The sequence below is a fragment of the Gossypium hirsutum genome, chromosome D10, assembly GCF_007990345.1.
Source record: "Gossypium hirsutum isolate 1008001.06 chromosome D10, Gossypium_hirsutum_v2.1, whole genome shotgun sequence".
NCBI lineage: Eukaryota > Viridiplantae > Streptophyta > Magnoliopsida > Malvales > Malvaceae > Gossypium > Gossypium hirsutum.
The window spans coordinates 6063353-6084471 of record NC_053446.1 but is presented as its reverse complement, the minus strand read 5'-3'; the positions used below and the strand labels follow the sequence as shown (position 1 = coordinate 6084471).

At 32.7% G+C, this 21119-nt stretch overlaps 4 protein-coding genes across 4 annotated transcripts; all 4 read right to left on the bottom strand.

Annotated features, from left to right (window-relative positions):
- Positions 1 to 1960: 1960 nt before the first annotated feature.
- LOC107916364 (uncharacterized) lies at positions 1961 to 4939 on the bottom strand. Its single transcript, XM_016845630.1, has 3 exons — positions 4779 to 4939; positions 4471 to 4653; positions 1961 to 2449 (listed from the first exon to the last, which is right to left on the bottom strand). Exons 1-3 carry the CDS (start codon positions 4819 to 4821, stop codon positions 2136 to 2138), a joined length of 540 nt encoding a protein of 179 aa, XP_016701119.1. The 5' UTR covers positions 4822 to 4939; the 3' UTR covers positions 1961 to 2135.
- Positions 4940 to 5477: 538 nt separating this feature from the next.
- LOC107916365 (DEAD-box ATP-dependent RNA helicase 20) lies at positions 5478 to 11583 on the bottom strand. The gene is made up of 10 exons (XM_016845631.2): positions 11287 to 11583; positions 10577 to 10842; positions 9147 to 9326; positions 8889 to 9050; positions 8537 to 8691; positions 7603 to 7695; positions 7208 to 7293; positions 6882 to 7108; positions 6101 to 6334; positions 5478 to 5748 (listed from the first exon to the last, which is right to left on the bottom strand). The coding sequence occupies exons 1-10, from the start codon at positions 11340 to 11342 to the stop codon at positions 5690 to 5692; spliced, it is 1518 nt and encodes a 505-aa protein (XP_016701120.2). The 5' UTR covers positions 11343 to 11583; the 3' UTR covers positions 5478 to 5689.
- A 2326-nt stretch (positions 11584 to 13909) lies between these two features.
- LOC107915987 (cysteine-rich repeat secretory protein 38) lies at positions 13910 to 14741 on the bottom strand. The gene has a single exon (XM_016845156.2). It carries the CDS (start codon positions 14713 to 14715, stop codon positions 13996 to 13998), a length of 720 nt encoding a protein of 239 aa, XP_016700645.2. The 5' UTR covers positions 14716 to 14741; the 3' UTR covers positions 13910 to 13995.
- Positions 14742 to 17435: 2694 nt separating this feature from the next.
- LOC107915997 (cysteine-rich repeat secretory protein 38) lies at positions 17436 to 18385 on the bottom strand. The gene has a single exon (XM_016845166.2). The coding sequence runs from the start codon at positions 18219 to 18221 to the stop codon at positions 17502 to 17504; it is 720 nt and encodes a 239-aa protein (XP_016700655.1). The 5' UTR covers positions 18222 to 18385; the 3' UTR covers positions 17436 to 17501.
- Positions 18386 to 21119: the final 2734 nt, after the last annotated feature.

Here is a 21119-nt window from a genome sequence, read left to right as displayed (position 1 = left end):
CTATTTGTATAAATATAAAATTAAGATACCAAGTTAATTTGTATTTTCTATTAATCATTTAATGTTTTATTTTTTGGTTATTAAATTTTTTAATTCCAAATTTGTGTAATTGACTAAAATTCCCCCTAAAGGCTACAATTACTCCAACACTGCAACTCTCCAAATTTATTTTTCTGAAATTTTATCATATCATTGAGGTTGTTATTCATCTGTTAATTTACAGGTAAGTTTTCTTTGGCATATATAATATTTATCCTTAAATAATTTATTTTATTTTATTTTTTATAATATCTTTATATGCCATATATATAATATATAATGTTTCGAAATTCCTCAACTATTAAAAAAGTTTACTAAAATTATTATATCTTAAATATCAACTAACATATTTTATATTCCATAATAACCACCTTGCTGTAAAATAAACAATTTAGTCGTTTTATTAATATTAATATTTGTATTTATATAATATTTTTCACATTCATATTAGTAAATTTCGGTAAGTATGCATAAAATAAAAATTGTCATTTTAGTCCCCTCATAATAATAAAATAATAAATTAATATAGACTTAAATAGAAAAATAGACTATGACATTATTATGATATCATTGTCCTAAATTTAACGGCGTTACAAAAAGTACCATTTAGTTAACAGAACAAAATTCGGGTATCAATCTAGAATAAAAAAAATTATATATATAATATATTTAAATTATTATAAATATATTATATTCAAGTAATTTTATACACATACGTCGCACAAGAAAAAAATCTAATTTAGGTCTAAATCTCATTATGTACCTTTTATTAGATTTTGCATAAAATATTTAATGGCAACATAAATTATAAAATAAAACTATAAAAATATATTTGTTGTTTTTATAAAAAGAATTGTTTTTCAATAAATTTTTAATTGAATTAAAATCTGGTTAACGAGTGACATCAATAATTCAATCAACCCTTTAAATAATAGTATAGATATATATAAATAAACACCAATATAGTACTTTATGAGGAAGAATCCGTTTATACCAATGTAAAGCTAAAATAATTTTACACTTTTTTATATTATTAATATTTTAACGATCCAACTATCATATTTCATGTTCTATTTATATAGATTATGCATGTCAAATTTGATATATATTTAAAACTTTTAACTATTTGTTTTATGTAAAAAAGAAACTTTCAACCGTTTAATAAATATTAATACACATATTTTAGATCGATATGATATGACTCTCAGATTGCTTTAAAAATTTTACATGCATGACACATACAAATATACTGATAAATTCAACAGGTAGATCATTAGAACATTAATGATAAATTTATATATACTTAAAAGATAAATTTATTTTTAAAAAATAAATAAGAAAAATTATTTACATACACCGATGTAACAGATTACGTTAAATGTAACCTAGAGGTGTTCATGGGTCGGGCCCGACCCGACGGTCCGCCCAAAATATGGGAGGGTTCAGGTAAAAATATAGGCCCAAAATATGGGTTTGGACAAAAAAACAAGGCCCGTTTAGAAAACAGACTGGGCCTAGGGCACCACTTTTTTGGCCCGGGCTCGGCCCGAATATAATAAGTATTTTTTAATTTTTTAATTTTAAAATAATTTTTATTTTTTATTTTTAAAATAAATTTTTGGTATTTATTAAAAAAATTGGTGAGTCCGGGCTAGGCTCGGGCTTAAAAATTTTTTCTCGGGCCAGGCTTAGACAAAATTTCAAGCTCATATTTCTGGCCGGACCGGGCCCGGGCCTAGGATGGGGCCAAAATTTTTTTCTGGGAACACCTCTAATGTAACCAATATTCATAACAATACTCTTTAGAATTAATTTGATTTTATTTTGGAAATATTTTGAAAATTATTCTCTTTTGTAAAAATGAAATGAAATTAATAGAAAGGGAAGTTATGGTTTCCACGTCCTGTTGCAAAATTGTACATGATTTGCAATGGCATACTTGCTTCTGTATTAAGAGTACTTCCTCAAGAAAATTGTACATTTTCAACCAGAAAACAGAATGCATGAAATCCAGGAAACCAAACTTCCAAATTTCTTAAACAAACAAACAAACAAACAAAGGTAATATATCCAAGTTTCAACAATGGATTATCAAGTCATAACTGTGGTATGGATTTAGCTCGGATAAATTGTTTGAGTATAGCTTTCTCTTCGTCCAGCCGCTTCTTCTCCTCGGGATCTTTTGGTTTCACTTTCCTCTTCTCTTCCAATATATACTTAAAAAGTTCACGCTGTTGGCTCTCCGGAATCGGTTCAGGCAACTTCAAAGGCTGTGTGATGGATGATACAGGTGATGGGGTTTCAGTAACCGGAGGTGCAGTGACAGGTGTAGTTGATACAGGAGGACTCAAATCAACATCTTCTTCTGCTAAGTTCGTGTCCTTTTTCTTCGTTCTCATGAAAAGATAAGCTGCATTAATCATACACATCTTTATCAGACAAGAAGCAATTCATGTTTCTGAAACATTGAATTGTCAAGACCCAACTGACAAATTCCAAACTTTACAAATTTGACAATAAAAAGCAAACTTATGTTACAAAATTGAGTTCGGACCAGAGAAAGCAGCATAAGTTGGTGAGGGTGAACAACAATTCCGTTTCAGTATATGATTTTTGTCAGACAAGATAAACACCACGATCAAAGAAGTGATAAGGTTAATGCTAGTTACTACAGCCTAAAAATGAAAGTCAATCAAGATGTGCTCCTCATGCAAACATACGAAGAGAAACCAGTTTATCACTTATGAACAATAGCTAGTTCACTCTCCTTATCTAAAACCAATTATCATATCACAAAATTCTTAAAATCCATACATCTTTTTACAGATGAGAAACCACTCATCTCACTCTCATTTAAACGTTATTCATTCTCTCTCAGAGTAAAAAACTAGAAAGAAAACTAAAAAGAACATTAAAGAAAAACTTTCAGTAATTGAAGACTATGAATCCAACTTCATCTGAAAGTAATTTCCATGTGAATGCCATAGCTATTAGTTACTCCTCTGTAATCTCGCATTAGTTAACCTACGGCTTATAATTTTTGCAATTTATCATTGAAATGTTTTTTCAAGTAATTCGGATATGAAATTATGAAAGAATGGAAGTACCACATAAATTCTCTCTATAATGGAAAGTCAAAATGTAGGATTTAACATTTTAACCTCTCATTGCTTTAGGGCTATGTTACCTGGGTTCTTTTTTCCTTTACAACACTCATATCTGACACTTGGAATACATTGAGCATACCCTAATCCAACTTTTACCCACTAATCCAACCCCACTCTTTTGCATTTCTGTTATCTATTCACTAAAACTTCATGTATTTTATGAAGATCATACAAATGGGGAAATACTCTTTTGCATTTCCCCAAAATTAGAACTTGTATGGTGTTATCCTTCCCCCAAGTTTTGGACAATCCAGGTATTTTGGGGGTGGCAGGCAAGAGAAAAATGGGGAATCATATCACTCGGTCATTATCATTATACGCTCAGATGAATACGGAGATAATCACTCCACAAAACTCGTTGCTTAATTATTTTAACTACGGATTTAAGAGGCTACCTCAGGCCGCAGCATGGTGTTAAGATGTAAATATTTACTAACCCTCATAATAAGTCTTAATTCCGGTCAATTTAATAAAAATATTTAACCCTGTCAGTTCGATACACATTTAGACTGTGAATGTACCAAAAGTTAAGAATTACACACTTATAATGCCTATATATAACCAGAACTACTCTTTCGAATGAATACCAGAGAAATTAAGTAAAATTTTCATAGCTTTATTAAACATTTAGAGGGTTCGAAAAACAATCTACTCAGGTGAAATCATAGTTAGAAAAAGTGCCAACTTATCATTTCTACTAGTTTTCAACCCAGACTTGGATGGGATGACATTACTAGCAGCAGATCAGAAAACTTTTCCTCCCATCAATATATTATTATTGGAAAATGTTTCATGCCTCAAAGTAGTTCAACACAAACAGAAAATTAATATCAGAATGAATGCAGAATATGCAGATATTAAAAATAAGTGATGCTAAATATTGGTCAAACAATGAATGGGAATTGGTTCCCATTAGTAAGCAGCAAGAAGAGATGTGAAGTTGTAAATTACTCAATTTAGCTATGTGCACTAAAACAAAACAAAATAATATCAATGCCCCAATCCAAAGCAAAGGGGCATCAAGGGGATTAAGGCTGGTTAAGCAGAGCTGTGATGGGAAATGAACTAACAAGAAGAGTGAAATCAAAGTTTCATCATCATATAAATCCCTTTAACTTAAGCCCTAAACTTCTTTGAAACAACAAAGAGAGCCAAGAAGTAGAATTAAAAAGCATGAAAACAAGAATTGGAGCCGAATTAGAAAAAGAAAGAAGCCATTTAAAACTACTAATGATCCAACAAGTGAAAAAGGAAAGGAAATGACCTCCGACAGTAAAGTTGACAGCCAAGAGAAGGGGCCAAAGAAACTTGTAACGCCTTGCAAACGATTCCTTCGGAGGCTGAGGTGGTGGCGGCGGCGGCTGACCCATTGTATATGATGCTGCACCTGATGATGTTGAAGGAAATTCCTTTCCTTTTTGATGGTGTTGAAATTGTTTCAATTGAGCTGCAATCAGAAAAGAGAAACAAATTTTGAAAGAAACTCTATTATTTGAGAAGGAAAAACAGAGAGGCAAAAGTTGAAAAGATGATAATTTGAGGGTGTTGAAATTAGATTGAGAATAGTGAGACCTTTTTTAGGTTTGTTGTCGTAGAGCTTTGGACCTTGGCTCATTGTTGAGATTCCTTTTCCAGCAAAGCTTTCGCTACTCTCTCCCTCACGTTTCTCTCTTATGCCTACGCCTTTTGATTCTTTGGTTACTCGCCAAATTTTGGTTTAGCAAGGGTTTTAACTTTTAACTTTGGAAACTTATCTTTACCATTTTTAAGTGCATATTTCACTCGAAAAAAAAATTCATTAGAGTTCTTTTTTTAACTTAAGACACTTCTTAATTGATTTTAAAAAAAAATTAAATTAAATAAATAAGATCTATGCAAGATTTATATTTAACACTTAGAACCAAGTTTAGATAGACTCAGTATTCTTAGTTATTTGTTTTAGTTTGAACTTTGAAGTAAGATTATTTTATGAATACATCAACTTCAAAAATTTCAAGACATCCCATCAAATGGTTCTTACTTTTATCTTTTATAAGGGTTGATACAACCTTAATTCTGATTGTTTTAGATCATACTACAAGAGCTATGGCAAGTTTTAAATTTCCTTTTTATTTAAGAAAAAATAGATTATAATTAAGAATTAAATATGTAAAATAGGTCTCTTTTTTTACCCAAAAAGATGGGTAGTCTAATATGATTCATTCATACATATATATATATATAAAGCAACATTCGATTTGATTTGAGTGGAAAAATCAAAGCAACTCAAGATTACTCGGGGAAAAAATGATTTATCAGAAAATAAAGACAATTAATTTACAAGTTTCCACCTATGCTTGTTCTTCCTGCTAGTCTTTACAGGTGAAGACAATTGAACCCAGAAAAAACAGTGGTGGTAGTCAAACAAATTAACAAAAGTATGTCTACACTACACTGTACCCTCATAGTCTTACAATTTAGACCCCTTTGTGTCTTTTCATTGATCAATTCCAAGGGCGGGTGCCCCCATAACCTTTACCTCGGTCTCGGAAACCACCATGTCCTGCTTCATCAGATGAACAAAATGAGTATGCTTATAAAGCTTTCATAACTTGTTTACAACATGTTATAGACATTGCTATTTATGCATGAAAGCCCAGTAACATATTGGGCAATTCAATCGGTTCAATTAGCTACAAAAGCTCCATTGAATTTTATTTTATAATCACCACCAATAATAGCAAAACGTAGTTCAATTAACAATTACTTCTATCAAAGTGAAGAAACACTAGTGTTGTCTAATAACACCTTCATGCAACTAACTAAAATTATTAAATTCCATTTAATTTGCTGCTGTCATATGTTGATGATTATGCATAAACCTGCATGTTCCAAGAGAACCACAGTAAACTAACCTGATGGGGGAGGAGGTGCACCACGTCCCATTGCTGCCAATTCAGGACTGACCTTTTGTCCAGCTTCCTTAAGTATGGCAATAAGTTCTTTTGCAAATCTGGCATTTGCAGCTGTGAAGAAAGTGTAGGCAGTTCCTTTTGCCCCCGCCCTTCCAGTTCGACCAATGCGATGAACATAATCCTCAAGAGAACCCGGGAAGTCATAATTGATTACATATTTGACATCTTTCACATCTGCCACCAACTAAATCTAATAAATAATCCAGATGACAACGCTAGTTGCAAATTGGAAATGTATGGTCCCATGTTATTCTAAACATGCAAATGGTTCTTTAGAGAAAGTCCATAGGCAGCCATATCATACCACGTGGTCTTATATTTTGCTAAGGAATCAAAGCAATTATACTAGCCAGGCAAAATTGCAATAATAATAATAATAACAATAATAATAAAGAATGTCAGGTACCACTTTGAATAGGAACCCAAGGATTATTCGCAAATTCAAGTTGGAGCGTAATTGTGATCACAATTGAACAAACTAAAAACAATGGCCCTGGCTCACTTAAGCTATAGCTAACCATAAAATTGACAAAACAGAAGAGACATAGGTCATGGGAATAAAGAACACTAACAGATAACCAGTTTCTGGTAGATTAAATTATAACTAAAAAAATTTTGAAAGCTGCAGGGAAAATGGCCATAACAACAATAAGTCATTTACAGTGTACTAGTTAGGAAGAACAAAGAAGGCCCGAAGTACAGATTTGAGGAATATACATACCTAAGCCACGAGCTGCAACATCTGTTGCAGTCATTATAGGGCTCTTGCCAGCTTTAAACTCTGAAAGGACCCAATCCCTTTCTGCTTGACTTTTATCTCCATGAATTGAGAGAGCCGGCCAACCATCCATGCGAAGTTGCCTGGTGATTTGGTCACAGCCTTTCTTGGTATCCATGAAAATCAAAATTCTGCTGCCATCCATGATATCCTCCAGCAGCTTCACCAATCTGAAACACCAACACAGATCAATAAATAGCCTCAAGAATATTATATGCTAATGGTAAAAAGAATTAAAACCCATAAGAACAAGAGAAACTGTTCTCTACTTGTTATATTTCTGACTCTCCGAAACAATGTCAACATGTTGGCAAATTGCATGGTTAGCTTTTAAATCCGCAGATCCAATTATCACCTGCATAAAGACCAACGAGACAATAAATTTAAGCAGATAACAGAGCATCAGAAACAACTAAGTAAATTGCAGAAATCCTACTTTTACCTTAACATCAGATTACCACATTAGAGAAACCAAGAATTATATTTGGAAAGACTAAAAATCTTCCAAGTTTTAAAAATAACATAGAGAAAGTAAAGAATAAGATACATGGAGCACACATTAGCATTAGATAGAAAGTCAAATGTGGAAATAGAAGATATAGATAACATTTCCTCACAGGATAAGGTAATTAATGAAAATTGCCAAAAATGAGAAGCATCTTACTTTGTACGGATTGTAAAGAAACTGCCTTGCCAATTGTTCAACCTCCTTTGGCCAAGTTGCACTCCAGTATAAAGTTTGACGATCAGGACGGATCTGCATAAAAGAGCTCCTTAGTATGAGCTTTCCATCAGCTCAAATGTTACTCAAGACATTACAAAAATTGCAATACTTTGTGTAATTGGGTAATGTTTGGTGTAATTCGTGTTACACAAAATATTACGAGATTTGTAATAATTTGTGTAATATTACTAATGTTGTAATAATTAGTGTAATTGTGCAATTAAACAAAACATTACAAAAGTTGTAACATTTATGTAATTGGGTAATGTTTTGTGTAGTTGGAGTTGATGGAAACCTTATTTTAGAAAGCTCACCCAAGAACTTCTCTGAAGTAGAGGTGAGACTGCCAATTAATTTAACTGCCTACATAAAAAATAGACATTCTATACAAGCACATATTCTTAACTATATATAAAATTTGAGAGTAATAATCTAACTTCGCTATTTTAAATAATTTTTGTTCAGACAGTAGAGGGCTGCATTGTATTGTAACGATAACAAAGAATCTAATTCTTTCATGAACTCTGATAACATTAGCTTAGACTTCTGAAATCAACACTCTTATCATCCTAAAAAGTTGAGTTCCACCATATCAATTGGATAATTTAATCAACAAGTATAACTAGCAAAGTCTAACATCTCTTTTTTTTTTTTTTGAAGTGCAATACTTGAGTAACATAAAAAGGGTTAACAAGGAAGATAAAGGAGATAGGTATGAAAGGAAGCCATTATGCTCAAAATGAAATTTTCTCAGACATAAACAGTAACTAATCAGTACTTTTCCCAAATAGAGTTAAAAAATTGTAAATTTTAAGGGAAAATGGAGAGGGTTGGCCGGAAAAGAAAAAAGAAACAGAAAGGTAAGAAGAAAGACCTGAGAAACAATTTTTCGTATCTGAGGCTCAAACCCCATATCTAACATCCGATCTGCCTCATCCAAGACTAAATAAGTAACTCTTCGCAAATTTGTGTGATGTGAATCCAACATATCTATTAACCTTCCTGGTGTAGCAATAACAATCTCAACACCTGATCCAACAAACAATATTAACACTTCCCTCTCAACAAGTTTAAGCAATTACAAACTAAGAAACAACTGATTATTTAAACTAACAATAAACATGTCAGAAAGCATCTTAAATTGAAACCCATGTATAGGAGATCACAAGCAGTTCAGGAACAACGAAATACAGCGGAACAGTCAGCCCAAGCATGTTACCCCATACCTTTCTGGAGATCACGCACTTGAGGTCCCTTTGGAACCCCACCATATATGCATGTATTCTTGATCCTTGATGACGCACCAAACTTAGCAGCCTCCTGTTGTATTTGAACCGCAAGTTCACGTGTGGGAGCTAATACTAATACAATTGGACCATCTCCAGGAGCTGAAATATATACAAACAGGCAAAGAGTTATTCTGTCCCAATTATTAAAAACAAGCTGAGAAAATTAAATCGTAATCATAAGTCAATTTTTTTTACCTAAAATTGGCTGTGCGTTGACATGAACAATTGCAGGCAATAAATAGGCAAGAGTCTTCCCTGATCCTGTTTCAGCAATACCAATAAGATCACGACCCTTTAAAGCCATTGGCCAGCCTTGAGCTTGTATGGCTGTTGGTTCAACAAACCCTGCTTTCGAGACTTCTTGCAGTACATAGTCTGGAGTATGAAAATAATATCAATTCAACATGCTAATTTATATAAAGAGATAAGAAATATCCAAAATACATACAAATACAATAATTTCCAAATGCTATAGTAAAATGTCTATAACAAGAAATACTGAAAATGCTTTGAGAATAACAGTTAGCCTAACTATCAAAATGATAATCATTTTACTCTGATATGAAGTCTATAAGAAAAAACGTTTGCAAGTCATAAAAACACTCTTACAGTGGTTAACAATTCATAAAATGCAGCAGAAAATATCAATGATCTAACATCTAGAGGCAACAAAAGCTTATCAACAAAGATATAGGAAAATAAAAATTTAAGATGACACTAGTTGCTAAGTTTAAGATGAGGATACAAGCAACTATTGTCAAGAGTGCTTTCAAGTGCGGTCATGAAGCATGGCAATGTTTTTTTCTATTTCTGCAAGCATATACATATTTGAAAATCTTCAAGTAATGAAGAAATATTGGACTTGTCCTCTTTTCACCAATGCCAAGTAAAACAAAAGGTAGCTAGGTAAAAAGACAACAAACAAACAAAAAACCAGTTTAGTAAATGTCAAAAAGGTTAAAATTAAACATCAGGCATCAACTATGTTCTTTTAAATAAACTTGGCCAAATGATAAGGTTCTAAGATGGTACACCTAGTCATTCAAAAAAGCCATTTCCTTTAATGTAAATTTTTTATACATACTCAATCCTACAAGGGGAGGGGAAAAAGGACTTCTGAGAGTTCCAGTTTTTTCGAAATGCACTTTCACTTTTAAGGCTTTAAATTAACTTTTTATAAAAACAGATTTAAGCAAACAGGACTAGTTTTCTTTCAATACCGCAACTAATAAAATTATTGGCTTCTCTAATGATGAAAGAACTATTTTTAATAGCTGAAGAGAAAAACTAATTACAATACATTTTCACTAACTATGTGGTTCATGTAACTGACAATTCAAGAGAATTCTAAATGCATTTACTGCAATAATGTGAAAAAATCATCAATTTATCAATTGAATCTCACACAGAAAACAAACCCTGCCATCATATACTCTTTCTCTCAAAAAAATAAAAAGAAGAAGAAGACCACAGTCATAAAAGCAATAAGTCACAGATACAACCACTTCTATTAGACAGAAAAACAGAAAGCTTGCCCAGTAAAAGAAATGCAAACAAAATAAGATAAAATGGATAACTTAAATGAAATAAAAGCTGAACTTATTAACAGAAACAACAAAAATTACCTGGAAATCCCACATCAGCAAAACTCTTCACAGGCTTTGGAACATCACGACCTTCAACTGTAATTTCCCTCCGCTGCCGATATTCCTCCACCTCCATCTCAGACATTGCCGCCACAGAAGGAGATTCAACATAAAAATTCTTTTCAAATGGTGTCAAGCCATCCAAATCCAACTTCCTAGGTGGTTCAGCAGCATCATAGTCCTTTCTGCTTGACAAGGACCGCCCTGAACCACCATATGCTGAAGCCCCACCAAACCCTGAGTCACTATATCATCACACAATTAAACAGAGAAACTCCGAAGTACTACAATCTTCAAGTATTACAAAAGTAGGTAGAAGATTTGCCAATGACTCAAAGACATTGTGTTAAAGTCAATGAAATGCCACTCTGTTTGAACTTGAATTTAGAGCATTGGGTGATTAAACAACATAAAATTCATTGAAATATTTAACAGAAACATATTCAATAACTGTCATTCAGTCTCAAGTTAATCTAAATTAAAGAAACGCAAAACCCAGATGGAAAAAATACATAAAATTCTGAAAAAAAAATCACTAATTTTGAGGAAAAGAGCATAACGAATGAACGAATAACTCTATCTATATACATAAACAATAAAACCCAGAATGAAAAATGAGCTTAAACATAAAAAAATGAAAAAAAAAGAGACAAAATTTAAAGGGTAAATACAAAAGTTTTAGTAGTTACCTTCTACGGTCACGGTAGGAGGTGGGATCGCCGGAGCGGCTATCATATCGACTCATTTTATGTGCTGCTGTCCGTAGAAATGATTAAAAGTTAATATAAATGTCAATGTAACCGAAAAAACGAATTCGTGTTATCGTTTTGGCCTTGTTCGAATTAATTAGGGTTTTTATGTCAGGGTTTTACTCGATGGAGCTTTGTCCCTCTCCTTTTTGGTTTCAGTTGGGAGGAAAAGAAGTTAAGAGAAAGGGAAAAATTTTCCACTATGGCGTTGAAGCGTGTTGTGCACCGCTCTTGCCCTGTGTGTGTTAAGCGTACGCGTCAAATGGTAAAATATGCAGTGAATAACTGACACGTGGATAAATGTTTGCCTATTGCTTGTTTGTCACCGCCCTTTACCTTTAAGCTGTTGTGCCCGGTTGGCTGGAGGTATCGGTTTAGAAAAACTGGTTGATTTGTACAAATAGATTCAATTGTTTATTTTTAATATTTATTTAATTAAATTGTATAATATATCGATGACTTGATTAATTTAATCATTAGATTGATTTTAAAAACCGTTGCTGTACTTCAAATTTTATCTTGACATATATATTGAAATATTTACAATTTTAAAATTAAGAAAATTAATTACAAATTTTCAAAATTTATTCTTAGTCGATTTTTTAGGATCCTTCCTTTCTTCAAACGGGATAAACAGAGATAGAATCAGACTGATCCCCTAAATGTCTTTCTGGATATTCCTCAATATCCCGACTATTCACGGAACGTGAGAAGTGGATGAATGATCATCTGCTTCCAGAAGAAATCGAAAAATTTCTTAAGAATTCTACAAGATCCATTCGTTTTTTTTCCTCTGATAAATAGTCAGAACTTCATCTGGATTATACATATAAAGAATGAGGGTTGAAAGCGAAAAGATTCACACAGAGAATTGAGCCGAGAGTTCCACTAATAAAAAAAAGATTACGTATCTCTTGCAAGGATTTATTTATAAAAATTTAAGAACTAAATAATGTTGGTTGGTATAGGTGATTTTATTATAAAAGGTTGTAGATGTATAACATATGTATTTGAGTCAAATTATTGAATTTGAAATGAGTTCCCTATATGCTTTACAAAATATCAATATCCTTATGAAACAGTAAAAGATAAACATAAAGTAATATTTTGTACACAAAAATATTACAAAATCTACAATAGGATACTGATAGTGCTTCGGGGGTTATTAACGGTTGCATCAACAATATTTTGTCTGCATTTAAAACCCAAATTGAAAATTAATTTAGTTGGATTTTCAATCCTATCCCTCATGTATGTTGGGTTCTAACATCCAATTTTTTCTGATTTTGTCAAACATAATTGGAATGTTCCTAGAAGCATGTCGAAGACCCACTCTGACTTTACGAATCAGGTTAGACTCTGGAATAAAAAAGTATAGGGTCACATTTTTTCCCATAAAAGATAGTTGATTGGGAAACTTAATAATATCCAAAAAGTTTTGGGTTGTGCAAATTCAGTCTACCTTAACCAAGTTAAAATGGAGGTTAGGGATAAGTTGGAAAATATATTGTATCATGAAGAACTATTATGGCGTCAAAAGGCAAGATGCGATTGGTTGTCCTTAGCAAACCGCAACACAATTTTTTTCATGTGCGTACTTTGTGAAGGAGAAAACAGAATCAAATTGGCGCTCTTAAAAATAATATTGGAGAATGGATTTTTGATGAAGAAAAATTGAAATTTGATGCGGTCAAGTTCTATATGAAGTTATACAGAGAGCACCCGGGGCCAATAAGAGACTTACTTCCGAGTGCTTTCCCGCATCTTAATGAGGAAGAAATTCAACTCTTAAGCAAACCCTGTTTCTAGTGAGGGAATTAAGGTTGCATTATTTGATATGGCCCCTTTAAAGGCTTCAGGTAGCGATAGTTATCACGCATTGTTTTACCAAAGTCAGTGGGAACATGTTGAACTCTGATTACTTCAGAGTTATTTTAGTCGTTTTAGCCTTTAGTATTGAGCCTATTTAAAGGGCTTTTGTTACCCTAATTTAGACATACCAATCAACAATGGTTTTTCTTTGAGGGTAACAAGATGTAGTTATATATGAGTTTGAGAGAGTTTTTGGTGGTAATTATGGAGAGGATTTTGCATCCTTTTTTAGAGAACTCTATGAAAGTTAGGGTTTTATTTTCGGTGCTCGAGCTTGTACGTTTAGTACATTTAAGTTTATTTTCTTCATATTGTACTCTCATTTGTTTACTCATTTAGTGAAAAATCAAAGTTTTTTTTTGCATGTGATTTTTATCCTCTCTGGAAGAGCTTTCCACATAAAATTTGTTGTTTATACGGATCGATCCCAAAAGAAAATTTTATCTAAAATTTATATACTTATTTCAATAAATAAAATTCACATTTTAATTCTGCTTTAAATAAGTGATAAGATTAAAGTTGAAAGGCAACTTTTAAGTAGGTAAATGTAAAAAATTTTGTGCTTAGTTATTAAGTAATGTTTATAATAATTGATTTGATTGAAAGGATTGTAATTTAAAATAATTCATAAAATAAGAAAATTGAAAACAAAAAAACATGATTTTTTTTAATAATCATAATTTTTATTTATTCAGCAATTACAGAGAAATGATTACAATATATTTGCATACCAACATACACTATTCATGCGCATACTTCTGTTTCGGGAATGTTTAATTAAGCATTGGCAAAAGGGTATATTTCATATCTAAAGTTACAACTCCCACCAACTATTCTTCCTCCTCCTTTCCCGTCACAACAGCTCGGAAGCTCGCCGATTATGTCGTCAAGACATTTCTTACACTCAGTGCTAGAAAGGTCCCTGGTGCACTGAGTCAACCCGTAAAGTTTCTTCGATCCGTACAGTTCCATCTCTCCAGCAGCATACATTTTGGGATTTGAATAAGCTTGGGTAGCCAACTCGCTCAGCAGTTCCTTGGTCTTCGCATTGAACGACTGGGGTTCACTCACGTTGTTCAAGTTCCACATGTACAACTTGTTTTGGTTATCAACATGGCCAAAGAACTCCATGTTTGAGTACTTGAAAAGACAGTTATCGTACCAAATGATTGCACCTTTGTCGTAAGGGCAGCGTTTCCGTATTTCACTGCCTGCTTCCACAACACAGGTTTTACAGTCCGGGGTCGACACATCGCCTCTACAAAGTGCAAGGCCATAAGCTTGGTTGGGGTTTTGACCTATGGAACCGAGGCCGAATCCTGAAGGAGGAGCTTGAATGGAGAGGTAGCCAGTGAGCACATTTAAGTTGGCTTCATAAGGATCATTGTAGGCGGAGAAATTCCCAGAGTTGGAACAAATATGGAAGAGAGGATCAGCTCCGAAAGCTGTTTGGAGAAGGAAAGCAAGGCTTAATAGATAAACAATGGAAGAAGACATTGTAATTTGCAAATTAGCTTATTTGTTTGAAGTTGAGGAGAATGGAAAGTGTTATTTATAGGGAAATGTTTCCAGGGTTTGACCGAGGAGATTGATGGGGTTGACATTTTCAGGTTTTGGTGATGAGAATTTTTCAAACACAGGCTCCGGCGGCGGCAGTAAAATAATGCTGTAAATAATGGGGTAGAAATGTGGAAAGTTGAAATTTTAGAAGAGAGGATGATATTATAAATCCTGAATATAAAAAAAATCATGAATAAAGCAACATGTAAAGAAATATATTCAAAATGGAAGAAGTAAAGCATTGCATGTTTTATAAGATTATTTAGGGTTTACTTTTACATTTTAATTCACAAGGGAATAGATCATTTTATTTATTTATTTATGTTTGTATTTTTCATAAATCTACATTTCAACCAGCTAGCCATATGGTTAATTCAGCAATTTGACATTGTATCATCAATCTCTTTTCTCTGCTTGTCTCCATCAACTCAAATCACTATTTTTTTTTTATATTTACATTGTTACTTTTATAATAAAATATATATAACTTTTTTAAATAATTAAATGGTGGGTTTACACTCTTGTCAAGACTAGATCTACACAACAACCCAACCTCTATAACATGTATAATACCAAGTATGGTGATAATGGTATTAGTATTTACCAAAAAAGAATAGCTCTAATGACTTTTTAGCCCTTCAAATTTACAAATAAAATTCATTTTAGTCATTCATTTAATTTTTCATCTCTTTTAGTTATTAAACTTTTTTTTTGTCAAATCATCTAAAATGGATAGAAAATTTAACAATTATTAAATTTCCTGATATGACATACACATGAATTACCACGTGGATGACATGTAAGCATTTAATTAAATTTAAAAAATTATATTTTTATATTTTTTAATAATTTTTAATTTCTAAAAATAATTTTTATAATTTTTTTTTAAAATTTAAAAAAATAATTAAATGTCAACATATCATCTACATAGCAATTCACGTGTATGTCATACTAGTAAAATTAACAAACATTATTTTTGCTCTACCTATTTTGAGATAATTACACAAAATTAAAAATTAAAAAGACAAAAAAATTAAAATAATCCTTTTATAAAATTAAAGGGTGAAATAAATTATTATGTCAAAGAATTTATAATAAAGCTTTAGTATGCGTCAAATAGAAAACTTGCGCGTGGACAAATGTTTGCCTTGCTCCTTGTGTGCCACCGCTTTTTTTTTTAAGGAAACAAAATTATTACATACTTAAGACATGTAGCTTCAAATAATACCAAACCTATAGTTCTATTCAAAGTCATTTTGGCTATTTTTGTTTTCCTCTCTAAGAATATATTGTAGGAACCACTATTTAATCTTCATAAGAGTTAATGAATCTGTTTTTTATTCTCTTGTTTTAAGCTGTTGTAACTTGTATTTTAGATTTTATTTTGATATACAGAGAAAAAATTTTAGGAGTCAAATAAAATTTTAATTTTTAATAGTCTATATATTTATAACTTTTAAAGGATTAAATCAAACTTTTATAAATTTAGAGGGACAAAGTGTAATTTTACCTTTATTAATTTAAATTTTTAAAAAATTTTAAAAGGCCTAGATAGTAATTTTCCATTTTAGGGAGGATGGCCCCTGGCAGCCCCCTAGATTCGCCTCTGGATATACATATTGAAATATTTACATTGTTTAAAAAATTTATTTAAACCATAAAATTTATCTAAATTATATATATTTTTAATTTGGTACTTAAATTTTTGTCATAAGTGATGTTTAAACTATACTTCATTAATTGAAGTGATATTTAAATTATACTATGTTATCTAAATTATCCCATCCATTTAATAAAAAAATTTGTTAACCAATTATTTGTGACATGTGATGATTTTTAATTAAAAAATAAAAAATATTGAATATTATTTCCTTAGGTCATTTAAAAAAAATTATAAATATATTCAAGCAAAATTAATAATTTAAATATTACCAAATCTTGGTTCGCAAACAAAATCACAATAAAATTTATTACTATGCAAAAATAATACTTTTATGACTCCAAAAATATATCTCTCATGCTAAATCTTAATTTTTAAATCAGAGTAAGAATTTTGAGAGTATGAAAGAATGAGGGAATACTAAAAAAGAAAATACCAAAATTTTTGAAGAAATACCAACAAATATTAGGGATTACCAAAAATTATGAGAAAAGTATAAAAAAAACATGAGGGAGGGATTATCAAAAAAATACGAGATCATGAGGGAATATAGAAAAACATGAGGGAGTACTAAAAATTTTGGGAAAGTTTAAAAAAAATATGAGAAATTACCAAAACTTTTGAAGAAGTACAAAAAATAATGAGTGAATATAAAAAAAAAAACCAAAAATTCTCACTAATATTTTTTTTTCCGGAAATGTCTTGCAAGTGTTTATTCATTAGAGCTTAAAAATTGAATCATATTCCTCCACATGTGTTACGATATGGTTCTCAAATCAGATTTCTTTAATCTATAAATAAAATTATTGTAAAATGTTAGATGGGTTACAAAATATAAATCCAAGGTAAAACATAAGTAAAAAAAAGTGGTAATTAAGTTATACCGATTATAATTGTTGCCATTGCATGGAAAAAGTAACATTATTTATAAATTTAAGAAATTATAATTTAAAAAACATACATTTTTATTTATTCAGCAATGACAGAATACAATATATTTCCTGACCAACATACAAGTAACATTATTTATAGATGGGCATAGTTTCGTTTCAGGAAGGTTTAATTAAGCATTAAGGAAAGGGTAAATTTCATATCTAAAGTTACAACTCCCACCAACCACTCTTCCTCCTTCTTTGCCATCGCAGCAGCTCGGGAGCTCCCCGATTATGCCATCAAGGCACTTCTTACACTCAGTGCTGGAAAGGTCCCTGGTGCACTGAGTCAACCCGTAAAGTTTCTTCGATCCGTACAGTTCCATCTCTCCAGCAGCATACATTTTGGGATTTGAATAAGCTTGGGTAGCCAACTCGCTCAGCAGTTCCTTGGTCTTCGCATTGAACGACTGGGGTTCACTCACGTTGTTCAAGTTCCACATGTACAACTTGTTTTGGTTATCAACATGGCCAAAGAACTCCATGTTTGAGTACTTGAAAAGACAGTTATCGTACCAAATGATTGCACCTTTGTCGTAAGGGCAGCGTTTCCGTATTTCACTGCCTGCTTCCACAACACAGGTTTTACAGTCCGGGGTCGACACATCGCCCCTACAAAGTGCGAGGCCATAAGCTTGGTTGGGGTTTTGACCTATGGAACCGAGGCCGAATCCTGAAGGAGGAGCTTGAATGGAGAGGTAGCCAGTGAGCACATTTAAGTTGGCTTCATAAGGATCATTGTAGGCGGAGAAATTCCCAGAATTGGAACAAACATGGAAGAGAGGGTCAGCTCCGAAAGCTGTTTGGAGAAGGAAAGCAAGGCTTAATAGATAAACAATGGAAGAAGACATTGTAATTTGCACGAGTTAGCTTATTTGTTTGAAGTTGAGGAGAATGGATTGGGAGCTGTTATTTATAGGGAAATGTTTCCAGGTTTGACCGAGGAGATTGATGGGGTTGACATTTTCAGTTTTTGCCGATGAAATTTTGGTGATGAGAATGTTTCAAACGCGGGCTCCGGCGGCGGCTGTAAATAATGGGGAATGCTAAAACCGCAGTCATTCTTAAACTATCACGCAGAATTAGTAGTAGAATTGCGGGAAGGGTGTACCGAGTAAGGGATAGGTCGTTTTTAAAAAGAGAACGAAGATGCAATTTTAAACAGTAAAAAAACTTAAAATATATTAGTTGATAAATAGGTAAATATATATTATTAAACTGAATAAAGTTTTTGCTGAAAGGAACTCAAAGCTTAGATGAGTAACCCCAATATGAAAAAGTAAATTTTAAGCATAATAAGATAAATAGGAAAGAAAATAACAAAAATATTTACTTTTTTGAGTTAACTCATATGAAAAAATAATAATTTTTATATCAATCATGAGATATATTTTATCCATTAATCATTAGGTTATGAAGTTGATTCTATCCATGAGAATAAAATACATTTTATGACTAGATTAGAAAAATGATTCACACTTAAACCAAAAGAAAATATTCTCAGATCTTTCTACCTCAAATTTATTAATGAAAAATGATTGATTACAGATTCTGGTTCTTGAATTTCATCGCATGCTTGTTTGTATTTTTCATAAATCTAGATTTCAGGCAGCAATATATGATTAATTCAGCTTTAACAATCAACGGTTTGATGAATATAACAAGTGTAAGAATCCTACAAAGAGTTGACTTAGTATCTCATTTGTGAGCTTCATAGATGTTTCTCCACACACTAGTAAACCTTTTTTTCCCTTTTATTTATAAACTCAAATCACTATTTATTTCCCAATTTAAAAAATATTTTTATATTAACATTATACTTATTATAATTGAATTTAAATATAAAAATATATACTTTTTAAATTGATACAAACAACTGATAGATACAACCTGCCATAACAGGAAACGGAGCTGAACCGGGCATTTGGCTCCAACCTGCCATAGTACTCGAAAAAGAATACATATAAAGGCTAGGAAACGCACCTGGCATCATTTGAAAAGGCGGTTGCGTGGGTATCATCGACTGAACTGCTGCGTCGGGTGACTGTGTCGGTGCTTTCGTTGGGCTTGGTGATTGCATGGCCGCTGATGATGAGTCGGGTGAATGTCTGGGCCTTGTTGAGGGGTTGCCTTTGTCGTGTTGTCGTCTTGGATTTAGAGGCCCACGCCTTTCCCTTCCGACACGTAATTGCCGCTGCCTCTCATCTGGCGTCAGTAAATACGGCTTGCCATGGATCCTAAACCACGGCATGTATTCTGGAACGCACGCTAACTTCGGAACGATGATTGGTTCCGGAGTAGGTATATTTTCATACGCGATCTTCCCACATTTCTATGTACCCGGACCAGTATCTCGGCCAATCCATATTCAATTGCCGAAGGTCGACTTTGTGTTGATCGTCGAACACCTCAGGATCTATGGAAATCGGTTGTCTAAATCCAAACTGTCTTAGCACTCTGTCTGACTGGTGCGGCTCCACGGTTGCATAGTTGATCAACACGACTTTCACGTGCCAAGCGTGAGGATTTTGTAAGAACTCTTTCAAAATTACTGCCCGAATTGCCAAATCCTCGTATGGTGTCTATTGAAACTATATGAACATGATAGAAATATTAGTTATATACATAATACTAAATACTAAATTCCAATCGACTAGCGAATGTATGGAAATATCTATTTTATTTAATACTTACTTGTGCTTCCGACCGTTAGTCCAATAGAAGCTGTATATCTTCAAGTTCGGTAGGTAATCGAGCATGACTTGCCGGATGGTTCCACCTAATTAAATAAATTTTTAGCATACTTTTATTTTTAAAAATCTACATAATAATTGTAAAATCTAATATAAAATTTACCTCGTTATGAGTGGGAATGTATATGGGTGGTTCACTCGAGGACGTAGAAATGGAAAGCGAAACCGCGCCCATGACTGCAATAGTAACAGGCAACTCCGATGTTTGCTCTCCTCGGTCGCGTCGCCCCGCACATCTCCCAATATAACGTTGCCAAGACGGCAGACCCCCAACTCAATTCACCGGCTGCTCTAAAATCAACGAGTTTCAGTAGCCATCTTAGATGTACGCGGCTCCGTGACGTGTCGGGCATCAGATAACCTCCAATTAATTGAAGAATGTATGCCCGAGCATATTGGATTCTTTCAATTTCGGTTGAATCTTCATCCGGATCAGGGAATGTGTCACGTAAACAGCCCATCTCGATCTTACCTCCCTCCATTTTCTCCGAAATAGCGCCCAAAAGCTCGTAGCACACCGCCCCCCAATTGCTAGATTGGGCAGACCCGGTGACTGTAAAATAATGCTGTAAATAATGGGGAATGCTAAAACCGCACTCATTCTTAAACTATCACGCGGAATTAGTAGTAGAATTACGGGAAGGGTGTACCAAGTAAGGGATATGTCGTTTTTAAAAAGAGAACAAAGATGCAATTTTAAACCATAAAACAAACTCAAAATATATTAGTTGATAAATAGGTAAATATATATTATCAAACTGAATAAAGTTTTTGCTGAAAGGAACTCAAAGCTTAGATGAGCAACCCCAATATGAAAAAATAAATTTTAAGCTTAGATGAGTTAACTCATATGAAAAAATAATAATTTTTATATATATAGTGTAATGGTTACTCATTTTATTTGTTAATGATTAGGTTGTGAGGTTGATTCTATCCATAAGAATGAAATACATTTTATGACTAAACTACAAAAATGGTTCACCCTTAAACCAAAAG

Coding starts and splice junctions, on each gene's coding strand:
- LOC107916365 (XM_016845631.2), bottom strand. CDS start 11,342: ATGAGTCGATATGATAGCCGCTCCGGCGATCCCACCTCCTACCGTGAC. Junction 9,051..9,146: donor CAACGCACAGCCAATTTTAG/GTAAAAAAAATT, acceptor TATATATTTCAG/CTCCTGGAGATGGTCCAATT. Junction 7,696..8,536: donor TACGAAAAATTGTTTCTCAG/GTCTTTCTTCTT, acceptor TCTTTTATGCAG/ATCCGTCCTGATCGTCAAAC.
- LOC107915997 (XM_016845166.2), bottom strand. CDS start 18,221: ATGTCTTCTTCCATTGTTTATCTATTAAGCCTTGCTTTCCTTCTCCAA.
- LOC107915987 (XM_016845156.2), bottom strand. CDS start 14,715: ATGTCTTCTTCCATTGTTTATCTATTAAGCCTTGCTTTCCTTCTCCAA.
- LOC107916364 (XM_016845630.1), bottom strand. CDS start 4,821: ATGAGCCAAGGTCCAAAGCTCTACGACAACAAACCTAAAAAAG. Junction 4,654..4,778: donor CGACAACAAACCTAAAAAAG/GTCTCACTATTC, acceptor TTCTGATTGCAG/CTCAATTGAAACAATTTCAA. Junction 2,450..4,470: donor TGTCAACTTTACTGTCGGAG/GTCATTTCCTTT, acceptor TGATTAATGCAG/CTTATCTTTTCATGAGAACG.